General features: G+C 43.5%; 1 protein-coding gene across 2 annotated transcripts in view; it reads right to left on the reverse strand.

The window, feature by feature from the left end:
* ADAMTS2 (ADAM metallopeptidase with thrombospondin type 1 motif 2) overlaps window positions 1-22,976 on the reverse strand; it is a 260,988-nt gene that overhangs the window by 60,088 nt on the left and 177,924 nt on the right. For both annotated transcript variants that reach the window (XM_037397227.1, XM_037397228.1), the window contains one exon: window positions 1,239-1,438. In XM_037397227.1, coding sequence (XP_037253124.1) covers window positions 1,239-1,438 — 200 coding nt within the window. The remainder of the gene's footprint in view (window positions 1-1,238; window positions 1,439-22,976) is intronic.

Raw genomic sequence — 22,976 nt, forward strand, 5'->3', positions numbered from 1 at the left:
AAAGTGAAAAACAGTGACATTCCACACATTGGTAGAGAATGTAATAAAGAAAGAAAAAAACAACCTTCATAATTAAAAAAAATATATCTTGGAAAAAAATACATCCCAGGCAAATGTACCTAACAGCCTGGATTTCTGTCCATCTATCTGCCTCTATGGTTTGTAATGCCAAGAATTCACCTACAGACGCTCATCCTCTTGACATGACTGTAAATTGCAGCAGTCATACTCTATTTGTTAAAAACAGAGCAGACCCACAATTTTTTACTCAACGATATTTCACTAAGAACACACATTCACTGAACCTAAAGACTTTACAGAAGCGTGTTTCGCTCAGAAAAGACTCCTGCTCCAGACGAGAATGAGAAGGAAGAAAGCCATCCCTGAATCAGTTGCCTATGAAGGGAGCTACCACTCGCTTCTATTTTTTGGCCAGAAGAATAAAACATATTTTGATTTTTATTTATAATATAGCTAATTTTAAAAAACTTGATTGTTTTCCCGTAAAATAGAGTCCTTGGTTACTGACCAGGGTACTACAGGGATGCTGGGGCTGCTGCATTGATATTTAGAATGAAAAAATGGTTCTTTCAAATATGACATTCTCTAGTCTCCTTTCATCATTACTACACTATATAGTCTGTTGCACAGACTATGTTTCTGAAGATTAAATATTTAACTAAGGAAACCTAAAGATGTCAGTCATGGAGTAACTACTAAGAAAGTTCAGTGGTATATGGCATAACATTTTACTGCAGGGTGAACAAGGAGTAGGGAGGTGGCCTGGGACCCAAAGTGGTTGTTGAGGAATCAAAGAATTTGACTGAATAGTTTTAAAAATGTATAAACCAATCAAAGTTCCTAATAGAATCTTATTTGAAGACAGGTCTCCAAACCATGGTTTTCAGCAGGGAGCTTAGGTTAAGGGAATATACAGCTAAAGCATAATAACTTCCAAGAACCTGAGCCCCTGACCCTGTGTCCCCATCCACCAAAGCACACAAGCAGGACTTTGAACATTTTAAGAGTCCCACAGTCATATTCTTCCTTGGCTCCTTTCCCTTCTTTCCTTTCTCCCCTTTCAGCTTTTCTGAAAGTGGCCTGGATTTTCCTCCTCGAGTTATTTTATCTTCTGCCATGAGAAAAATCTGTTATGTCTTATTCAAATGGCTAAACCAACCTACATTCGCTGTCCTTTCAGTCCCTTCCCACAGTGCAGTTAACGAGGTGGTACTCACAATATTCATCAGGGTCAGCAGGTACTTCTGAACATGTTCTTTCCCATGGAACTGAACAACTGAGTCATCAACCCCCAGAAGGACTTCGATGTTGTAATCATCCTCCGTTGCATGCCTTCGATAGCGCTGCCTCGATCTATGCACCTGGTCTTCAATAAAGCTCAACGCACTGTCGAGACTATCCAAATTAGTGAGGTTAGCTGAAATTAAACAGACAAATGAGTTATCAACCAAGAGAGGTTCAGGCTCAGGTCTCAGCTAAACTGGTATAAATTTGAAGTGGCAGCATTTGTTATGTTCTGTGTGTTATATAACAGCATTAGTTCCACTTAATGTCAATTAAAAATTACCTAAATGAGACAGAAATCTGACACAAAATATTTTTACTTCGCAAAGTAAAGCAATACTTTCCACAAAGTGATATTGTGGAATAAATGCAAGGCCAAAAGGAGAGCAAGTCATACCAATGTCTTGATGAGAAGAATGGAGCTATCTGCAGTACAATACTTACTGCTTAAAAGTACTTTTAACAAAAGTACACCATTCAGGGGCCTTGTGCTACCAAGGATATCCTTCATATTTGAACAATTAAAGATAGACACCATACTTCAAAATCTGATCTTACTGCCCACAGAATCCCATTTCACAGCAAGTGCAGTTGCCAGTATAACCTTTCTCTATCCAGGCAGGTACTAACAAATTAATCCCTCCCACTGCAACACATCCGCTCCTTTCCTTGATACACACACATGCATTTCAACAGTAGTGACATGGATCCTCTTTATCATTACAACTCAGGAACACATTTTAGATACACCACATTCACCATTTTTTTAACAGCTTTCATCCTTCATTCCCAATTTGCCGTGTCACTTTGCATTATTGTATGTCAAAGACCAATCCATCAGGCACAACAGTGGCCAACTTTATTACTAATGATTTCTAACAGTCCCTGTGATATGAAAAGCACGTTTTCTGACAGGATGGGATAGAGTTAATGTGGCACCTACCTACTAAAAATTAACATGAAAATATGGAATCTTGACATTTCACCCTACAGAATAACAATGGTTAGCATTAATATTAGTATTATAATTTGCATTACAAGAGCCCTGGAAGCCCCACCGAGAACCTCTTGATTTCTAAGAACGTCAGAAGACTTGCTCAGAGAAGCAAAGAAAGGCAGCGAGAGCGCTGTGGATTGATTAAAGGCTCCCCATGCTTAGTTCCCAGAAACATAATAGGAAGCAAAGGGAGGAAGCTAAAGCCATCACCTTCAAAGCAGAAATAAGAAACAAGTCCTGGAAATGTTATGAAAGTGGATTCTCCATCTTCATTTATTGAAGTTTTCACATGAAAACTGGCTGCTTGGAAAGGGATGAATGAGTCACCAGATCACCAGGCTCATTACAAGAACATCTGTGCTCTTGCCTTAAGACCACTGCCCCAGGCTGCCGTTTCAGCAGGTGCTGGGCAATGCACAGCCTGAGCAGAGCCCCGCACAGCTCCCCGCTGTGGACCTGTACAGCCTCCAGCTGCCAGGAGGGATGCACGCCCAGCTCCCCCAGCCCCCACTGCAGCGTTCCTTACTGCCCCGTGCTTCAGGCTGCGCCTTGCACGGTGAGATGCTTGCCTCTGTGCCTCCTAGAAGAGACCTCCAGGCAAAGGACAGTCCCTGAAAGACGTGTTTGCCTGGGCAGCTTCTTACCATTTCTCCACCAGGATTCAAGAACATGCTTGTCGTGAGCCCCACAGCTGCTGGTCACCGCATTGCGCTGGCAGAGCTCCCCTCGCTCACCAGGACAGAAGGCCCCACGCGGTGGTCCTACCTCCCCGTGGAGCCACAATGCCCTTCTCCTGAGAGGGCGGCATTTAATGCAGCTGATAAGCACAGCCACTCATTGCCAGCCTCAAGGCTCCCTGCAGCTTCTGCTCCTGGGTCCACAAGTTTTTAAAATTAGTCTGGTCAGAATCCATGATTCAGCAGGAAAATTTACTCTTCACGCAGAGCCCAGCTGTCACTCCCAGGTTTACTGTGGCGGGGGGGAACGGGTCTGGCCTTGCGGCAGTGGAGACAGCTCTCTATCAGGGCTCAAAACCTGCCAAGCAGCCACTCCAGCCCTACCTTGCACTTTACTCCAGTAGGAAAACTTCAGTGTTAATCCCTGCTACTGCCCAGAAGTAATTACCTAGCTATCAACAGCAGTCTCAGGGATTTGCTATGGGATCACAGGATAATCGTATGTTCGTGATCTATAAGGCAAGTCACAGTTACTGTAAAATTTGACCATAAATCCCAAAAGCTCTCTAGAAAAGTAAGACTGGGCTGGCAGAGGCTGCAGGTCATGTCCTCTCCCTGCTGCTCACAAAAAACTACAGTAATCAGCAGCAAGGCCAAGGCAATCAGACCTGCTACTGCAGAACAGCAGTGCTGGGCAGGCGAGGAGAGCCTGAGCCCTGTGCTGCGGCTGCGGACGGGCAGCTCTGCTGGCTGGGGGTGCTGATATTTTGGTGCGTGGTTGGTTGTCAAGGTATCTAGAGCTTTTGTGCTTTCATTTCTTTCCCTTATGTGTCAAAGCCAAACTAGCTCCTAGTGCAGTATCTTTATTTTGCTGCGAGTAAATCAGCCGGAGGCAAAAAGCGATCTTACCGTCCTGTGTTTACCATTCTTCAGTGAAAACTGCCTGTCCTCCCTCTTTGCTCCTCACTTCATCACTGTCACACTATAGCACTTACAGTCCTGCCGAGTCCCGAGAAAAGTTATCAGGAGGTTCCCTGGGAATCATCTTGCTGCCAGTGGGTGCCAACCAACTACTTTAAATTTTCTTTGGAGCATAAAAACTTCCCACATCCAGACTTACCTTCACCCCTCCAGCATTACCCGCTCAAGACAACATGCCCAGTGGGCACTGGTACCTCTAGGCACCAACCTGATGTGCTTCCCAGCAGTGAGCAAGCTGCACTGGCTCCAACTGGTGCTAGAATCGGCCCAAGACCAGCAGCACTACTCAAAACATTCACAACAGTAGCTGCAAGATTTTTGATTCATATCCCAACTTCCCACCAAGTGTCCTTTCCTGGGAGGCTCTCCTGGGACCAGCAGGGATGCCTCCACACACGGCCTGACCACAGACTCCTGCTCTGGTGCTGCTCTGCCCACCAGTCTCTTGGATGATGAACTGCCAGATTTACTGGCCCAGGCTGTGTTATTCTCATGTTGGATTTGCTTCTAAATAACAGCTACATCCAAATCAAGTTAATACCTATATCTTACGACAGAGGCATCTCAACTTCCCTTAGTCAAGGTCAGTAACTTTGTTGTACCATTGTACTGCTAACACTGCGCTGAAAAGTCTCAAGAAAACTCAAAGAACTAAGACACCAAACAACTCTTTCACATTTTCCACGTTACCTTCCTTCTGATCACCCCTGCACATTGCACAATAACACCCCAAAAGTCATCTCAAACTGCACTGTGTTTTCCTAAATCATCCCAAGACCTCTCCATCAGATGTTCATTTTCAGCAACTTTTGCCAAATCACTGCATCAGACACTAATTATTGGTGCCAACTTTGTTCTCCATCTCCCAAGAGCAGACACTTGGCATTTGCAGGGGCTAACAATAGCCTGTGTTGAAACCTCCTCCTTGCTCCTGCTAAGAAAAATTCGTATTTGTGAAAATTAACCACTGAGAGACAAGGTTGTATTTTGCTCTTGTGTTGCTCACCCAGAATAAATAAAAAGGACAGCAGCACTGTAACACTTCACAGAAAAATCCCTCAAAATACCTCCTTTTTCTAAAGCCAGCTAAAAACTCATTGGTATTTCAGTGATTTTCTCCTAACACTGCAGACTGTCTTCCACTGAAGGAATAAAAAGTGCCCAAGTTGTCAACAGAAGGGAAACCTGTGCTTCTGGTTTAAGCATAACATTAGGAGCCAGGCAGCCTGGCTTTTGCTCCTGCCTCTGACACTGATTTTCCCCGTGGTGCCGGGAGATGCAGAAGGCAGCCAAGAGCTAGGCAGCAAAACTGCCGAGGGAAAAGCATGTGCACAATCCCATTCGATGCTGCAGTCTGGGGCTTTTTTGGGTGCCCTCCATGTTTGCTTGCAGTTAATGCAGGCAAGTGATGCTAACTGCTTCTAGGCAGCAAAGTCCTAGTTGTTTGCTGACTCAAGAACCAACGTCCCCAGCTGTGACAGCCCCAGTGATGCATTAATATATGTAAAGTACATCAAAACCTAAAGAGGACAGGTCTTTATACTGTGCAGGTGCAAACTGCTTACAGCATTACATGTCACACTAGATCCCTCTCCTCCGCTCCCTTCTCCTAAGCAATGTCCAATACCCTAATCTTTTACCTAAACTGTTCCACTTTTCAATCTGGTATTTTATTTTCTGTATTGGCTCTATCTGAGCTTCCACATTTGCTGGGACAAGAGGTCTGAACACCCAGTACCATGGCAGCATCCTCCAGCCTGGCTCCGATCCCCAACTCTAGGACAGGGAAAATTCACACGGACACAAACATCAGGTCTGCCTTTGCAGGCCTTCAGAAGAATTCTCCATCTGTGACAGTTTGGGATGCCTGACAACACCCTGTTCTCTGAGAGTTCTTGCCTTGCTCATTAATCTTTGATATCATGTGCTTTACAGAAACCTAATTACATGACATCTCCTGATTCTGCCTTACCCATCGTGGCAGACAAAGCTCTAAGTGATGCTGTGAGTTACTGAAGCATGAACATGCTGCCTGCCACAAAAAACGCCTCTCCCTGTGTTTTCTGTCACTCCCTTTAGGACATCCACCAGAAGCATAGTTGCTGACTTGTGATCTTGTTTTGTTTTTTTATGATCCCTTTCAAAAAGGTTCATGGAAATACAGCTGCACCTACAGTTCTTAGAGTCCCTTAAGAAGCTACTGCGATTTAATAGCACCAGCTTTAGGGTTCCCCAGTCTCACAGCAGCAATATTGTCCTAATAAAGCAGTTTCTAATTGCTTACCTCCTCTTTGTGGTAGGGGGAAGAGGACTTTCTGGCAAGCCCAGAGCAGAGACCAGGACAGGCAGCTGGGAAACAACTGCGTGTCATGTTCACAGCCATCATCTGTGGCTTGTCAACACAGCAACTCACTGGAATTTCGTTTCAAATATGACTGTGCAGCATTCAGGCCAGCCAGCCACCATTTCAAATGCAGCTTGTTTGCTTTTGCAGACACTTCATCTGTCACGGCAGGAACAGACAAACACCTGAGCCGACTGCTGAGCACCTTCTCTGCAGCCTCACAAGGATCAGCACTTCTGACGCACTGTTTTGCTGCCCATCTCCATTCCTGGGACACGCTCCTGAAGGGACTCCTGGCCTCCCACTCCTTTGTGTGGCTTGCTGCAAACCACCAAGTTTTTTGTTGGGTTTTTTCTTTTCTTTTTAACCCCAGTGACTCAGACTGAATCCCAGTGAAGCACAGCTGGAGCCCATTCTATTGCGGTAGCAAGCGTATCTGCGTGCGCAGCACTGCGGCAATGCAGAAGCAGGGGCACCCACCCCTGCCCAGCTGCACCGCAACTGGTGGCAATGCCACTCTGAGCCTGGGACTTGGGATTTCGGCGTAGGCGTGAGGCCATCCATCACTTGGTGCTGCGAACGCAGGAGGAACAGGCTGTGTGGTAGGGGAGCAGGAGGAGGCAGGGTGGACTGGCTTTAGCTCTCAGCTTCCCACTGCTCAAGTACATCTGCACCTCTGGAAAAGTACCAAACGCCCTCAACAGCTCGACAAAGAACTGCTCTTTTGGGAATTGCACTTTAAATCCCAAGTCATCTTTCTGTAATGCTCCCTGCCACTTATATGCCGTAGGCTTCTGTCGTGTCTGTCCTCTGTGATCAACTGACACCCCAATTAGCCCCCAATTAGTCTGTTCGTGTATTGTACCAAAATCCTCATTTGCCTTCATGGTAAATTGAAGCCCAACCCATGGAGGTTGGAGGCAACAATGAACAGTCAACAAATCTTGCTTTTTATCCCTTGGCAATTTTTTCTCCCATTTTTAAGTTCCTCAGTTCGTGGTTTTGTTTCTCATTCCAGATGCGCACAATTGTGATGTGTTTTGTTCATTTGCATTTTGTTTCATTTGTTTGTTTCTCTGATTTTTAAATATTTTTTACAGTTATTTCTGCTGGGCTTACTGTCCTGCTCACCTTCCTCTCTGCTTTCTATTTTGTTTTCCAAATGTCCTCTATTTGTCTTCCTTCACCCCCTTAACCATCCTGCTCAGCTACATTCGTCTTTCATAATTTATAAATCCCGTTCCCATACCACAGTCTGCATTTGGACCCTTCTGCTATAGATCATTCACAAGAAAACTGGGTAAATCCAGCGAGGTGAATTAAGATGGAAGAGAGCTCCTGTGAGGTGAAAGCAAATTGAAAATGGTCTAAATAAGAGAAGCAAATCACACAGTGCACTAGATACACGATAGAAAGTTAGCCCTGTTTAAAAGGCATCCCTGGGAGGACACTGCCGCAACACAGTTTTAACTTGGAGCTCAGTTTTCACAGGATTCTTGTGATTTCTTGAATCACAGGTTAACACAGTGGCTGTTACTTGGTAAATCCTTAACCAAGAGCAATTATCGTAGCAGAACTCTCTTTGGGTGTGTGTTCAAATTCCTCCTCTTCCACTTTTTTATATAAACCAAAAGCAAGACCACACTAGTAGTCTAAAGACCAGGCATGCATCAGGCATCCTACCGAGGTTATGAATCCTCATCCTGCCCTTATCTGCAAAGAAGCAGTACTGTAAAAGGAAACTTTTGGGCTGCGTGCCTTGCTAACCACATGATCTCATTATGAGTTCCCTGCCTCTTAATTTACGGTAATGCTCTTTCTGGTCAAATCACATTTTAACACACAGCCTGCTCCACCTTTCATCTGTCCGGGGGAAGTTTGCCAGGGGTGTCAGGGTAAGCTGGGCTGGGCTCTCAAAAATAGGTCTCAGACTCGAGCTGTGAGAAGGCCAGCAGATACAGCAGCTGAACTCCCGCTAGAATGAGCTGGTCATGGCGTATGAAGTCAGGAGGATTTCGAAGTATTTAACAGTATTTCAAATACTGTATATTTGGGCCTTTATAGAGCAATATTCTTGTAAATTTCTTGGGGCAGAACGATTGTCCCATATTCGCAGATCAAATGCACATTCTTGCACTAATAGGCACAATCACTGTTCCCTTTCTTTCTTGTCACCCATGCGACAGCGCAGCACCTTTAAACCTCAGGACACGCTCAAGTGCCTGCCTAAAGCAGAGTTATAAAGAATAACGAAGCTGAAACCTACCAAAGTGGCAAAATAGAGGGGGGGCTTTCAAAAACTTCCAAAACCGGGGGGGGGGGGGGGGGGGGGGGGGGGAAATTGTCTTTTCCAAAGGATAAACCAATTAGCGCCGTGACAATGGCCAGGTGGACGATGTGGCAAACAGCCAGGCGAGAGGCACTAAGAATAACCACAGCTAGAAGTTGCCAAGGAGATCTTTTCTGGCATGTCACAACAAAGAGAAAAGGTATTACAATACTAAAAAGAAAAGTTGAAAACTAAATTGATCTCATCAGGGCCACAGTCACACAATGAATAACATAAAGATGAGAGATAATTGCACTGTTAAAAGATTAAGTGAGATTGAGGTAATAGAAAAGCCTGAGCTACAACTTCCCCCCCCCCAAATGGTGAAACATATTGTGTTACAATTTTAACTTTCATATTACAACAAAATAGTCAAAAAGGGGAGATGAAAGGAATGGCAAACCAGCCAGGCAAACCAGTCTGTGCGACATGGTTGAAATGGAACTCTCTGAGAACTGAACATAAGTTTTTTCTAACAGCAAAATTTACCCTTTGGAAAATTTTCAGCTATCAACCTTAATAATGCAAACAGAGGTTTTACAATTTAGCACCAAATAATGAATAAGCAGGAGGTTTCTAACTCAGTGCTTAAAAGTAAGCTCACAAAGGGGCAAAAAGAGCTACTCTGAAGAAAATTAATTTATGGGCCAACTTCTAAGTTTCACTGACTTGATTGGCTGCATCTGGGAAATGCTTACCTTGCAAATATTTTGGCAAGTCATTGTAAACTGGCCTGTATTCCAGAGCCAGTGACTTGCAAATTGTTGCCTGATTTACCACATCCCACACGTACAGAGAGCGCAAAGCTGCCCCAGGAAGAGGGCTCTGTCCCTTGCAAACCCTCGAGTGCATGGGTGCACCCATGCCAAGTGGGCTTTGTTTAACATGACTCATGTAGAGCTACGAAGGGGGCTCAACACTCTCAATCTCATTTGCAGCTAATGCATAATTAATTAAACTGCAGAGTTCAGCCATGTCTCCACATAGGCACTCGGAGCCCCAGAGATCCCACCCGAAGTCCCAAACGCAAAGCCTTCTTGCTTCCCCTGGAGCAAAGGATCAGGATCTGACCCACAATTTACTTTCCTCAGCCAGGCTCTAACGAAGTGTTGATGGGCTATTTGAGTCCTAGTTTGCCACCAAGATACTTGAACATCCAATCCTTATTCCAAGCATGATTAAATTACAGCAAATTAGCACATTAAGTAAGCTGCCTAGCTGACCTCCTGGCTTTGTAGGTGACATGTCTAACAATCCCGCTTGCATTTTTATCAGAATGAAATGCCAAAGCATGGTACAGGACCTGAATAACAACAGGTTACAAGGGATGGCAGTTGTCTTTCTGTAAGACAACTATTCTGCAAGAGGGGGATATTAAGTTTAATTACAGTATAACAAAAAGCATTAACAATCACACAAGTTTAAAAAAAAAAAAAAAAAAAAAAAAGTCACATTCCTAGCCAGGGCAGGGGGGGTGAGAAGAGGGAGAAAAGCCCAAGAAATACATAAATTAACTACACATCACTGGAAATACTACTGAAAAATAATGGCTAAAGCAAATACTTTCCAATGCTTTTTAGTCATAACCACATAACAACAAATCTTGCCTTTTGGTAAGGTTTCAAAGTGGAATTATTCCATCCTTTTAAAAGGGGAGCTCTCTTGCTGGGTAGAAAGTCTAAGTTGTAAATTATACAATTAAATGTTTTCAATGTCAAGTATAACAAACCTAGTATAAATCTCATCAGTGTAAATAATGTGTCACACAAATGACAATGCAAACACTCCTGTTTTCTATATAATCATAATGATCTTTTAATTAGACAAAGTAAACAGTCTGCTTGTTTCACCTTGTGAAGAAAAGCATAGGAAGAAAGTTTCAAAATTCTAGGGTGAAAAATGTGTGCAATTCAAACTACCTATAAGTTCAACCAACTTCTTGTACATCTCAGAATGTTATGTCAGAAATCGGCAGTCAGGAAAAAAAGGTTAATTTGAGTTTCACAAGAAGAAAACATCATGTGGCCAGTCTGAGCAAAGGCAGCGCAATGTACGATGCCTTGGCTGCTTCCTCTGGCAGGATTTGAATCAGAGCAAGAAGGAGTTATAATTTTACCTATGTTTTGAAAATATCCTTGTTGCTAAATCTGCTTGGACCTTCTGCAATAACAAAACCAGCTGCAATTGATTAGAGACTGTAAGAAAGACAAAGCTAACTCGGAGGACGCAGAAATTTCTTAAACTTCAAAATGACAGCAAAAAGCCCTGAAAAAGAGAATGAGTCTCTGCTCTAGTGAAAGCACATGAGGTTTATTCCCAAGGAGTTTCAAAATCAAGGGCAAAGGCTTCTTTTCTTATTTTTACAAGAGCTCTGATTCTGTCAGGCGCTACAAAAGGCAAACTGCTAAACACTGCCCTTCCTATTGTGGTGCGTGGGTGGGAGACGGGGTCCTGATGATGATGGCTGAGAAGGGATGCTTCCAAAATGCAGCACACTTCATGAACATGTACCAGGGATGGAGAGAGGGGAGAGGAAAGGAAAAAAGAAAGAAAGAAGCTGGATGGATGCAAGGATACCAAAACCCTCTGGGGAGAAGGCGAATCGAGAGGTCAAAGTTGGAACACAAATGCAAAAAAGGAAAGTAAAAAGAACTCATGGTTGGTCTCCATGCTGCAGTTCCCCACTGCCCCTAGGATGGCGACGGCAGAGCTTGCTCCCACCTCTCACTCCCCAGCCCTGAGAGCCGCAGCCTGGGAACAGCCTCGGAGTTCTGGGGGCACTGGGATGAGGGCCTAGGTCTGCAAGGCAACCCGTCTCCCCTGCGCACGCGAACAGGGCTTTAATGTTTCTTTTCCAAGATAAATTTAGCATTAATATCTGTGGGCTTTAGAGGGATTAGAGGAAGGTCAACATGCAGTTGTTTAGTTTTCTGGCAGGTCTAAGATATTTTTAATTCCTTTTGGGTCAAATGGACTTGAATACCGATTTTTTTAAAAACTGAAGAAACAAACAAATCATTTCAGTTCATCTGAAATCATGTTTTACTTATTTGACATGAAATCAAGCACTTCAATTCAGGGACTTGTTTAAAAATACAAGATATTTCAAGGGAAAGAAGGGAAATGGTTTGTTTCAGACCTGCTGCCATGAAATTCTTCAACATTTTCAGGGTTTTTCTTTATCTGTGTGAAGCTCAGTGAAAATTCAGTATCTTCTATTGACAATAAAAAATTCCACCCAACTCAGTTGCAAGTGCCAGGACTAAAGAGAGTTTCCATTTGCCTCTTTCCACCACCTATCCCCCTTCCTCCAAAGGAGTGATCACCACTGCAGGACCTTTGTATTTTCGTGGGTTATTCACGTACTATTGACAAGCAAGCTGTACTCAGCGCTGCCTGAGTTGTCCTTCAGATTGGCTTGCAGCCTAATCAAACTGAGGTCGTTTGTCTACTAAATGAGATGTAGCTGGTAGGATGTAATGCTCCTTGGCAGGTGATAGAGAACTCTCCTATAGGGACAAATCAGACCCACCGCACCTCAAAATAAAAGCCTTTCAAGAATTATGTAGCAAGGAATTTATCTCCTGAATTAAAAACAGCATCATCTTTGTCTGTGTAAATACGGCTTAAAGTGGTCAGAAACTGCATTTGTATTCACTTTGCAGAGTGTTATGAAATTGCTTTAGTATTAATGACTACTCTGCTCTTACTACAGGCAATGAAATCAGACTTTGGAAAGCACAATGTCCAGTAAGAAGGGATGGGAAGCCTTTTACACATATTTATGTACACACATATATAGGTACACTTATATACAGGTACACACACACATAATCATTGCTAAAGTGAAAGAACTCTGTATTTTAACGTGGTATAATGGTGGTTGGAGAGTTGGTGGATAAATCATTTCTGAGCTAACATTTCTATTAGAAATGTTTTTAAAAAGAGTCAAACGTGTTGGAAAAGTATCAGATGGAACGGCAAATTGAGATACTACATTTTTAAAGATTCAGTTAAATTCTCTTCAAATGGCGTTAACCCAAACTGATGCTAAAAAGACTAGACAAGTCAATGGCTCTTGAGAAACAGGAGAAGCTGTTAAGGGTAAAACCAGACAGCCGCTCCAAAGCTTCAAGTAGTTTCTGCCTCCTGAACTGGAACAGTGTATAAAGACAATTTAGCCTCTAACCTGTTACTTTTGCAGAGTAAATGGGAGATGTCAAAGCCAACACCAAAAAAACCTTTCAAATTGCCTGACCAAGCAGTTACTAAAGCAATTAACAAGTTAACCGAGAGCTCTGCTGACATACATAGTAAACGCTACTATTAATTAACACTGTCTACAACTGATTAAAATGGAGTCACTCAAGGTCTGGGTTTCTGCAATGAGTTACAGGTTTTATCCGAATACTGGAGATGGATTAGTTGGATTCTATTACTTGTTTCTACCTAGTTAAGAACTGGCTAACCAAGCCAATCCTAGTGTACCTGATTCTAAAAATGCCTGTGATCGGTTAAACAATGACCATAGGAAGAAATGGAACAAACACAAAAAACTTCCATAAATCATTGGCTGTAACACCATAGTTTATGCTTCATTTTAGGAACCAAAAAGCTGTCCATGACTATATCCATCTTCTTTATTCTTCCAAAAAATTAAATGTTTATCTAAAAGTACTGATCATACAAACACTAAAAATATTAACACATACTGTGCTAACAGAAGTAATAACATGGTCCTCTCATCTGGTCGGAACAGACTCTATCCTCTTTCAGTTCTTTGCTAAGCAAGAGAATATTACTCCTTCAGTAGTTCAACAGAGAAATTCTTTGTATTTTCCCATTACCCCAGTAAGAAGTTACAAAGCTAAACACTAACTGAACTGACTCAGGTCTTACAGCATGGGGGAAACAAGGCTGGAGGGAAAAGTAGTATCTTTTGGTAGCTAAAGAAGGCACACTTTGGGTGCCAGGGTCTCCTCAACAGATTATTGCACCCTACGAGCATAGCTTCCTACCTGGCTCCTCAGCACCACCAGTACCACAACCCCTGTTCCCTTCAGTCCACCTACAGCATCTGTTCATGCAGATCTGAGACCACAGATCAGTGGTGAAAAGTCATGTTTTCTAAAGTCACACAAAACAGCGTTTACTTGTCTGATGACAGTGCTATTCAATTATGCAATAAGAAAAAGATTTGAAAATACCACAGTCAATAAAGACTCTACTTGGCTTCGCTGCCCTGGAAGCCCCCACGAGTCCTCAACAATTACTTTGGACTTGCAGGACTCCGAATGATCCTCTGCAGTGCGGGAACCGGACATGTATTTATTGAAGCTGACACTAATCAATACCCATGACTTTCTCACTGGTTTCAACTTTATTAAAAAAATCATATCAACAGCTGCTACTGTCCCACTGAGCTCCAAAAGAAAGCAGAGGGTTGATGGTATCTAGGTGCTCTCACTGCCTGGTTCTCCAGCTTATCTTCATCTGAGCTCCAGGCTGCCTTCAGTGCAAAGTTTTCCATTTGACCTTTGCTATACTTCTCTTAGGATCAAAGAATTTTAATTTATTACTTTTTCACTCTTTCCAATCTATTTCTGGCTAATCTTCTCAAAAATTTCTAAAGCATTTAGAAAGGTTTCTTACATTCTGGTTTTAGTCCAAGGTGTCTTACTCTGAAATACTGCAGTGCAGCTGGGCAACTGTCACATTTTGCTGAATAACTGGTTCACCAAAACCAAGTTTTGATTGTTTTGAAATGATTTTCAAATTGAACTACAGGCTTTTTGAGGGGTAAAAAAACCCCAACAAATAATGGAACAAGGACTCTTGTTTCATTTCAGTGAACATATATACCACAATATCAAAGTGCCTGACCAGCTCAGGCTACAGCAGAGGCAGGGAGAGGAGAACATGCCCGTGGGGTGTTCATCTTCCAACGATAGAAGCCAGCTCTAGCTTGTGAAGTTGCAAATGCTGCAAAGTTAGTCCATGCCTTAGTTCTCTGAATTACAACATGCATTAAAGGGATTAGTCCACAGAAAAGAGCTGAAGGGCTGCACCTTGCTGAAGGACTGGAATCTGTGGGAGTTTGATGTGACTGGGCAATATGAGGGAGATCCTCAACCCTCCAGCCTGAGAGCTTGTTTTTTGCAGAGACTGTCTAGCTCTAGGCTATTACCTACTCCTTGACTCAAAAGGCCATTTGAATGGGAGACTGTTATCCAAGTCTTTATCAACCTTTCTCAGCCTTCCTAAAAAGCAGACAATACTGATTCTGAGCTGTCAGCTGGGGGGCGGCGGGGAACCCACACCAAAAAAAAGCCCCACCACAATGAAAAAGTATCAGTATGAAAAGAAGGGAAGCAAAGTAGCTAGCAAACGGAAAAACCTTTTAAAGGTGAACCCACAAAGTAGGGGTGTCAAACTGCGGTATGAAATGAGTGCAGCAACCATTACACGTGGCATGTGTCAGCTACCTCTCCTGACCGAGCCTTAGCGGTCAGCTCTGCACTGGGGTTTTTATGTTTGGGGGGGTTAAATATTTCCAGACAATTCCACTAAAATTATGCTTTAAAAAGTCATCTGGAAAGCCAAGTAATGCTCTGGGAGACAAAACAGAACATCAGTATTTGGATCACCTGAAGTATGAGGGAATTCAGCAAAGAACAAAATGTCTGAAGCATTAACCTGCCAGGATTATTTCTTAACGTCAAAAATTTCAGGTCCATTTGAAGTCTCACAACAGAGAAACTAAGGCAACCGATTGAACTTCCTTGTGAAAAGATTAAAAAACCCATCCTATAGAGTACAGCATGTGGTCTTGCAGATACGTCCTGAATTCACCCAGGGAGACTGACGCCTATTGCAGAAACCCTGTTACCATTAGTCAAGGCAAAGACAGGGTAAAAAAAGTACTTTCCTGTCCAGTTGCAAATGCAGCTCCTCTTTGTTTCCCAGCCTTCCAGCCCTGGATTTAGTTCAATCCAGACATTACCTGCAGCTATCGATCTCATCAAGGCCAAAAACATGCCCAGTGGCCCATGAGCAATATCCTGCCACGCTGGTATCAGCAGCTTAACTTGAACAGAGCCGCGTTTCCACCTTCTCCTTGCGACTCAGAATAACCTCCAGAAAATCACCACCCTTCCCCAAAGACAAGTCATGACAAAACCCCAACAGGTAAACATCTGGAAATCGTTATCTACCACCTGTAGATAACCCAAGGAAAAGGTTCACGCCAAAACGTGTGTGTGAGGGGGAAGAAGGGTTGTTTGGGTTTGGGGAGAAGAGTTGCTCTGCTTGGCAAGCACATGTGGAATACGACAATGGAGCCAGAGGGCTTTGGGGAGAGACATTCCGACGTGCTTTCAAGTGCTGACCATTGATGGAAACGCCAGTGCAGAACTGCAAGAAGAGATGCAAAAAAGAAGCGTTGATGGCACAGAAGCATACAGGTCTCAAAACATGTATTTGGGAGGAACAGGGGACTGAATAGAGAGGAAGAGCCAAGTGACAAAGACACAATGCACAGCTGCCAGCATGGGGGCTGCTGACCGCTGGTGGTTTCATGCTCTCCCGCACCAGCAGCTCGTCTTTCACAGGCTCTGGGTAATGCTGGGTAGAGCCGACTGACCATCTGCTAGGGATGAAAATTTCCAGGTAATTGTGAAGGAAGGAGCTGCATTAAACCTCTGCCCCAAAGCAGGTGCCCAGGGCTGCAGGCTCTGGCACCGGCTGAAGCCTCACTGCTGCTCCCGACAGGGGTGAGCACAGCAGGAGCACCTCTGCACTGGGGCGGGATCGCAGGCGGTGACACAAACATCTTGGAAGGCTGATGAAAAATGCTGAGGAGAGAGACTGCCACAACAGACAAGCACAGTGGAAAGGATCAGGCTGGCAGGGCCAAACAGAACCATTTTGTGTATGCGGGATTATCACAGCTCGGCCGGCACCAGCACAGCCTTCTCTCTACCCCTGCCTTCCCGACACGTTATCTCAGAATAATGTGCATGCAAGTAACACCAGCTCTTAGTTTATGGAGTTTACCCAGATTTACTGCTCTCTGGGGAAGCAGGGGGCTGATATAAAAGTACAAGATCCCAGCTAACTTTCTCCACTTCCCAGCTCTTCCACTTGGCACCTTGGGAAGGTAGGGAAAGAGGCCAGGAGGAGCCAGGCAGGGGCTGAGCTTGTACCAGAGCAGCCAACACAGGGCTGCAGCCAGCACCCACGCCGGGCTCTGCACCGCTGCTTCTCTGCACCATGACGTGTGGCTGCTGCTAATGCTCATGCCAGATCTACTTAGCCTGCAAATTCTGCAGGGCAGGGCATGACCCCCAACAGTGCTGGCACCATGTTATCACGAGGCATTTGCAGTCCAGGCTGGGTTTTAGGCACAACCATCATCATGTAAGCAGCTGATAACAACAAGCCTTCTTCTTCTGGAGCCAACTGCTTCCTCAAACTGCTGTACATCTCTGGCTCCTAACATCAAGCTAGCACAGCTCCATAATTATGGATGTAGCATAAGGAGCAGACAAGCTGAATTAGGCTTCCGATTGCATGTCTAATTTATGTACAACTGCAGCAATTACAGATGCAAATTAAATAACTGTGCAGAAAATGGGTTTTATTAGCCATAACTAAAACCCAATAAAACTCAGTAGCTCATGCACATCTCTGCACTAAATGTGCCTCTTTAGAATGTCAATTAGAAATGTGAGAAACAACCGGGATTTTCTGTTTCCTAATCTGAAAATAAAAAAAATAACAATAAAGAAGGATAAGCTGTCACAGCACATGTCTTTTTTCCACAACAAAATGAACAGGAGCTCTAATTGGCAATTTCAGAGCAACACATTATTTTACAGACAGCAGTTCTATGCAGCTTTTAAACACATTATTTATACTCAGTCTTTCATGCCTGACATGGCTGAGAAAAAGTCTCATATAATAAACCCATATGCTAAATGTAATTCAGCTTCAGAGGAAGCACACTCTGACTGGCAGGTTGGGATTTAAAAGTTCAAACATAAAGCTGAAGAACACTGTGCTTAACTTCACAGCCTTTCTGAGATTTTGGAAGTTGGGCACTTCTTAGCATCATGTCAACTGGGTCCAGGGCTGTGAAAAGCCTCTCTGGATATTTTACCTCTCTGGATGAAACCACTCAAATCTTCTGTCATTCAGACTTAGCATGAGTGCTGCTGTGTCTAGGGACCCAGCGCTAACCTATTTGTTTAAAAGCAATAAAAAAAATTGTACCCATTAAATCAAGGTTAATCCTCCAGCATAGTTCTTATACAACTCCCTGCTATGTGTGATTAAACCTACTCCATATATATGTAGCACAAACACCTGGATAAAAAGTTTATATATACCACGGTGTGTCTATGCTGTCCATTTGCTTCATTCCCTGTTTTGCAAGGGAGAGGGGATTTTTCTGGCTGGCTGCACTACACACATGTGAGTTAATCACTCTGGCTCTGACCAGGAGTGACTGCTGGCTCTCAGCATGGGAACCCTGGCGTGTTCCTGTACAGCCACCTACACACAGCAGGTCAGAGCATACCACCAATACACAACATAGATACAACCCAAGATTTCCAGCTGCAGTACAGATAATTCCCACTATACATCACGTATCCTTCCTTCCCCACCCAGCTGCAGGCAGAGGCTTAGGAAGGGCTCCGTTCCTCCCCAGGCACCTGTGTACATCCCAGGCAGGGTGGGATTGCACCAGCCCCTTCCCCAGGTGCTCTGACCAAGCAGGGCCAGCCCCTGGACTCCAGGATGAGGCAGGAACACCCAGCTTCTCACATGGGGCTGGCAGCAGACACCAGAAGGGGAGCAGGCAGCATGCCACGGTTAGCGGGTCCCCTTGTCTCCAGGATCTTTCAAACGTGGCTTACACTGGTACACTCTTCTCCCATTGGCATCCATGGATGCTCTCCACTTCCTCAGCTCTCCCACTTCATGCTGCGTTACTTCCAGTACAGCATCTTCCTCAGCGCACATGGTAATACAGGTAGGACTTGGCACATAAGATTAGCAGCATCTATTCCTAAGCCACTTCCCAACAGACACGGACATGGTCCTGCATTCAGTGCCCTCCCTGCCACTGCCCTGAGCTTCTTCCAGGCCACAGGATGGACACCCATTCAGGATGCAGAAACCTCCTTCAAAATTTAAATATACCACATCCACTGACTTCCCCTTATCTCTTGTGGCAGTTATATTCTCAAACAACTCCAGCAAATTACTTAAGCATGACCTCCCTTGCCTGAATGTCTGCCAGGTAGTCTTAATTAAACTGTGCATTCCCATATATGCTCTCCACAACACCCTGAGGAGAGGTTCCCAAGATTTCCTCATTTTGTGTATTCCCTTGGATCATCTATCATTAAACAGCAATAACGATGAGCAAAATGAAAAAGACAGGAATAGTTTTGTACCTGCAGAAATATAGCACACAGAAAACAAAGAACTAGAAATCAGTTATTAGGCCGGACCTCGCTCCAAACAGAGATCCTGAGATGCTGAGCACTTCACTACAGCTACTGAAGTAAAAGATTTTCAAACATTGTGGTGATGAACATGGAGTAAAATCCAAAGATGTGTTCAGAATGGATCTTATCCTAAGAAGGATAATCTAAACTGCTGAAAGAGAAGGACGAGAAATATTGATTCTGCTTCTTATTTAAATAATAGGACCATTTACATGGAATCATTTCCAGCTTTCCTAACTGACTCATATCAAAGGCATTATCATCTGACAACTAATTTTTTATGTTGCAGTTCTAGATTCAGATGTTCCAGATTCCATAAAAAGCTTTAAAAAAACAACCCTCAATGAGCCCACTCCCCTTCCGAAACTGGTCCCCTCCTCTTACAATGTTAGATCTACTGCCAGCCTGAGCAGGTGCAGGAGCATCCTGCAGCCACCAACCCCCCCAAGCTCTGCCAAAGCAGAGGGGCAGGCAGAGCTCAGCACTCGAAGGGAACACCTTCTCTTAGAGGTGAACTGCTCTGGAAATGGTGATTTTGTAACACCGGGAACAGCCGAAGGACAGAGACTGCACCACGCTCTCCAAACCTCCAACTGACAGTCACATCAGTGGGGCTGTAACAAAACTGCAGCGGCAGCCTTGGCCTCAGGAGCCTGCCACAGAGAACAGCCAAAGAAGGTGAGCAAGGTAATGTAAGGCACAGGTTTATTAATCCTGCCAAAAAACAATTTAAGGAGATTTAGGATTTACACTTATCCTATGCCTGATTTAAAAAGATATTTTAAGTCATGTCTTTGTTTCTAGCTGTGTTTTGTAGCTGACCTATTTTGGATTTTCTTTTACTCCAGGATCAAGATACGTACAGAAAAATGATCTGGGCTGTATTTGGACTGACGCAACAAGATTGTTACCTAAATTCTGAGCACAAGGCTCTGTTGTGGTTGATGAGTGAGCCAGAGAGAAGTCAACTTGATTTTGTGATCCAAGCTCAACTTTACATAGCTCAGCAATCAAAGAAATGCTCTGCTACTAACAGCGTAATGAAATCTGGCAGCATTTCCACAGCAATGCATACAATGTCCTCTCTGCAAAGTCATTTTTCAGAAGAGAAGTATACCCACAAATGAACCATGCCATCAAAAAATTCCTCCACTGCAACCTATCCCAGGGAATGTCAGGCAAATAAAACCCCAGCTGGTCACACCACAACTATCCCATTCATATAACACAGGAGTAGCTGAAGAGAAAAAAAATGCTTTTAATTAATATCTTAATAATTCAAGAAACTACCTGTTCTTATGCCTGGTGCCGGTGGTCGGTTGGCTGAGGTCACCAGTGTGGGGCAGAGGGTTAGGATGCTGGGGAAGGAGACAAGAGGCAAATGATGGAAAGATGGGAGGAGGAGAGTTATACACATGGCCAAACTTTGCCTCCTTAAAATAGATGAAAAAATCAGGGGATATACTATTTTATGGAGCAATGGATTTAATAAGAGGATAGTTACAGTGATTCATGGTGGTCTAAAGAACAAAAAACTATGTGAGATAAATGAATTACATCACAGTAAATGCATGGGTACATCCATTTTGGATTTGGACCTTGTATGTGCAACTGGTGTGAAACCACAGACAAGACTTGGTATTGACATCCGTGGTTTGTGGGCAGCACTTCCATTACCCAGGCAGGAGGCAGACTCACTGCAGCCAGCACACCTATTGAGATTGTCTAGCTAGAAGACATAATTTTCTTACAATGCATACAGTGCATGTGTGTTACAAATTAATAAAGGCTCGGGTACAACTATCAATAAAGATGGACAAAAGTTAAACTATGTGCAAAAGGTTTCTGTGCACCTGAGGAAGAGAGTCACTTTCAGTCTTCCAAGCAGAACGCCACACACCCTGACTCTGCTAGTGCAGCACCCCCAAGAGTCAATACAGCACCAGATGCCACTGATCCGTGCCAGGTTATGCGAGGTCCAGAGCACACTGCCTACAGAAACTTGCCAGAACAGAAATCCTTTTAGTACTTTAGATTTTCTTAAGATTCACTTAATCTGCCTTTTTAAAGTACATTTACAAAAGCAGAAATGATCAATAACTCCACCATTAAATTGCATTACTTTGCATAACTAATTTGGGACAATACATTAAGTAAATGAATTAATAATCCTTGAAATCTACATACAGTAGGACAACAGCTTTAATAGCAAATCCCTGCTGGAAGGAAAACCAGCAATTCAAACAACTCATTCAATCTATGAGGCAACTTAAGAAAACCAGAAAACAATCAGTTTCATATTGGAAGCAAGTGGATTAACTTTAAAAGACACCAGCATAGCAATTTATAGCTATTAAAATTTTTTTGACAACATAAATTTCCAATTTCAGCAGCCAGAGTAGGTGAAGCTTTAAGCACAAAGAGCTCATTGATTCAATATGTCTGTACAGTTTAATTCTGAAAAATCAATCATTGTGCATTTCCTCCAACACTTTTTTTTTTGTAGCATCCTCCTAAACAATTTATTATTATTGCTTATTGCTAAAATAGAAATGGTGATTCCACGACTCTTAGCCCTACTAAATCAGTATTTAATGCTGCATGGCTGCCCTTCTTATATAAAGGGATAGCTTGGTTTATTATGAAGAATATTATTATTAAACATTTCTTGGTTGTGTTTATAGCTTGTGGCTATTATTTTAAGAATTTTCTGTTTTCTTTGAATAGGTTTCCCTTGCCCCACCTACATCATGTCAAGCTCTTGGAATCACCTCTAAAGGAAAGGGTCACTTTTGGCTTATGAAGTATCCCCAGGCAAAAGCCAGAGGCTATAAACATGAATTTTTCATTATATTAATTGTGCTAGTTTAACTATGCAACATGACTCTTCAAGATAACCAATACGGAATTTTAATTGTGTGTGAAATATTCCGTCTCGGTAAGCCCCCTTCCTAACCTTTTTTATACTGGAGGGAGCTTCTGCCAACAAATACTGCATCTTAGCTAATGCACAACTTTCTTTGTAATTCACATTCCTGACCTTTTATTTTGACATTTTCACCTCGTATATTAATTTCTGCCTGCACTGAATACTGCAGCATTATAATTACTTACATATAAACCTTTCACCACATCTTTCTTTGGACTTTGTTAGAAGATGCTGTATATCAAATAACAGCAAATTTCACATTAATCAGCTGGCCTTTCAGAAGAACAGGCTGCCAGCAGCCGGGAGATATCACACCTAGAGCCTCTGTGCCACCAAGCATGGGTCAGAGGAGCTTTCTACTTTGAAAGAGCAACACAGGGCACCCAAAAGGGAGAACCCAGCCTTCCCAGACCTCCCACGGTGTCTGTGGATGTTTCCCCTGCCTTGCCCTTGCACAGCTTTTGGGCAGCAATAAATTAAGCAGGACACCGAGCACCCTGCCTGCGCCTCCCAGGAGCCCCACTGCCCCAACAAGCCTTCAGACAGGCTTGGCAGTTACCTTTCTCATCCTGCTCTCCGCATTAATGGATATTACAGGTAATTGAAACCACATTTTCCAGTGAGTTTATTACCCACATCAAGAAAAAACTCATATAAACCATGCAGGTTTTACTGTATATTTTTACCTACAGCATATTCACGCACACTGTGTTACAAATGGGGAAGATGCAGTGACACACTGAAGCAGTCACATTCAATAAATGGTTTTTTCTCACCTGGTTTCCACGCTAGAAGCAAGGAACAGAAACTGCACGAGGCATAATTCAGGTGATCAGCTCTAGTGAGGTGGTGTCCATTGGACCTGACACCTTCTCAAACCAGTCCGGTGATCCCCCC

Source organism: Falco rusticolus, chromosome 8 (genome assembly GCF_015220075.1).
Source record: "Falco rusticolus isolate bFalRus1 chromosome 8, bFalRus1.pri, whole genome shotgun sequence".
Classification (NCBI taxonomy): Eukaryota; Metazoa; Chordata; class Aves; order Falconiformes; family Falconidae; genus Falco; species Falco rusticolus.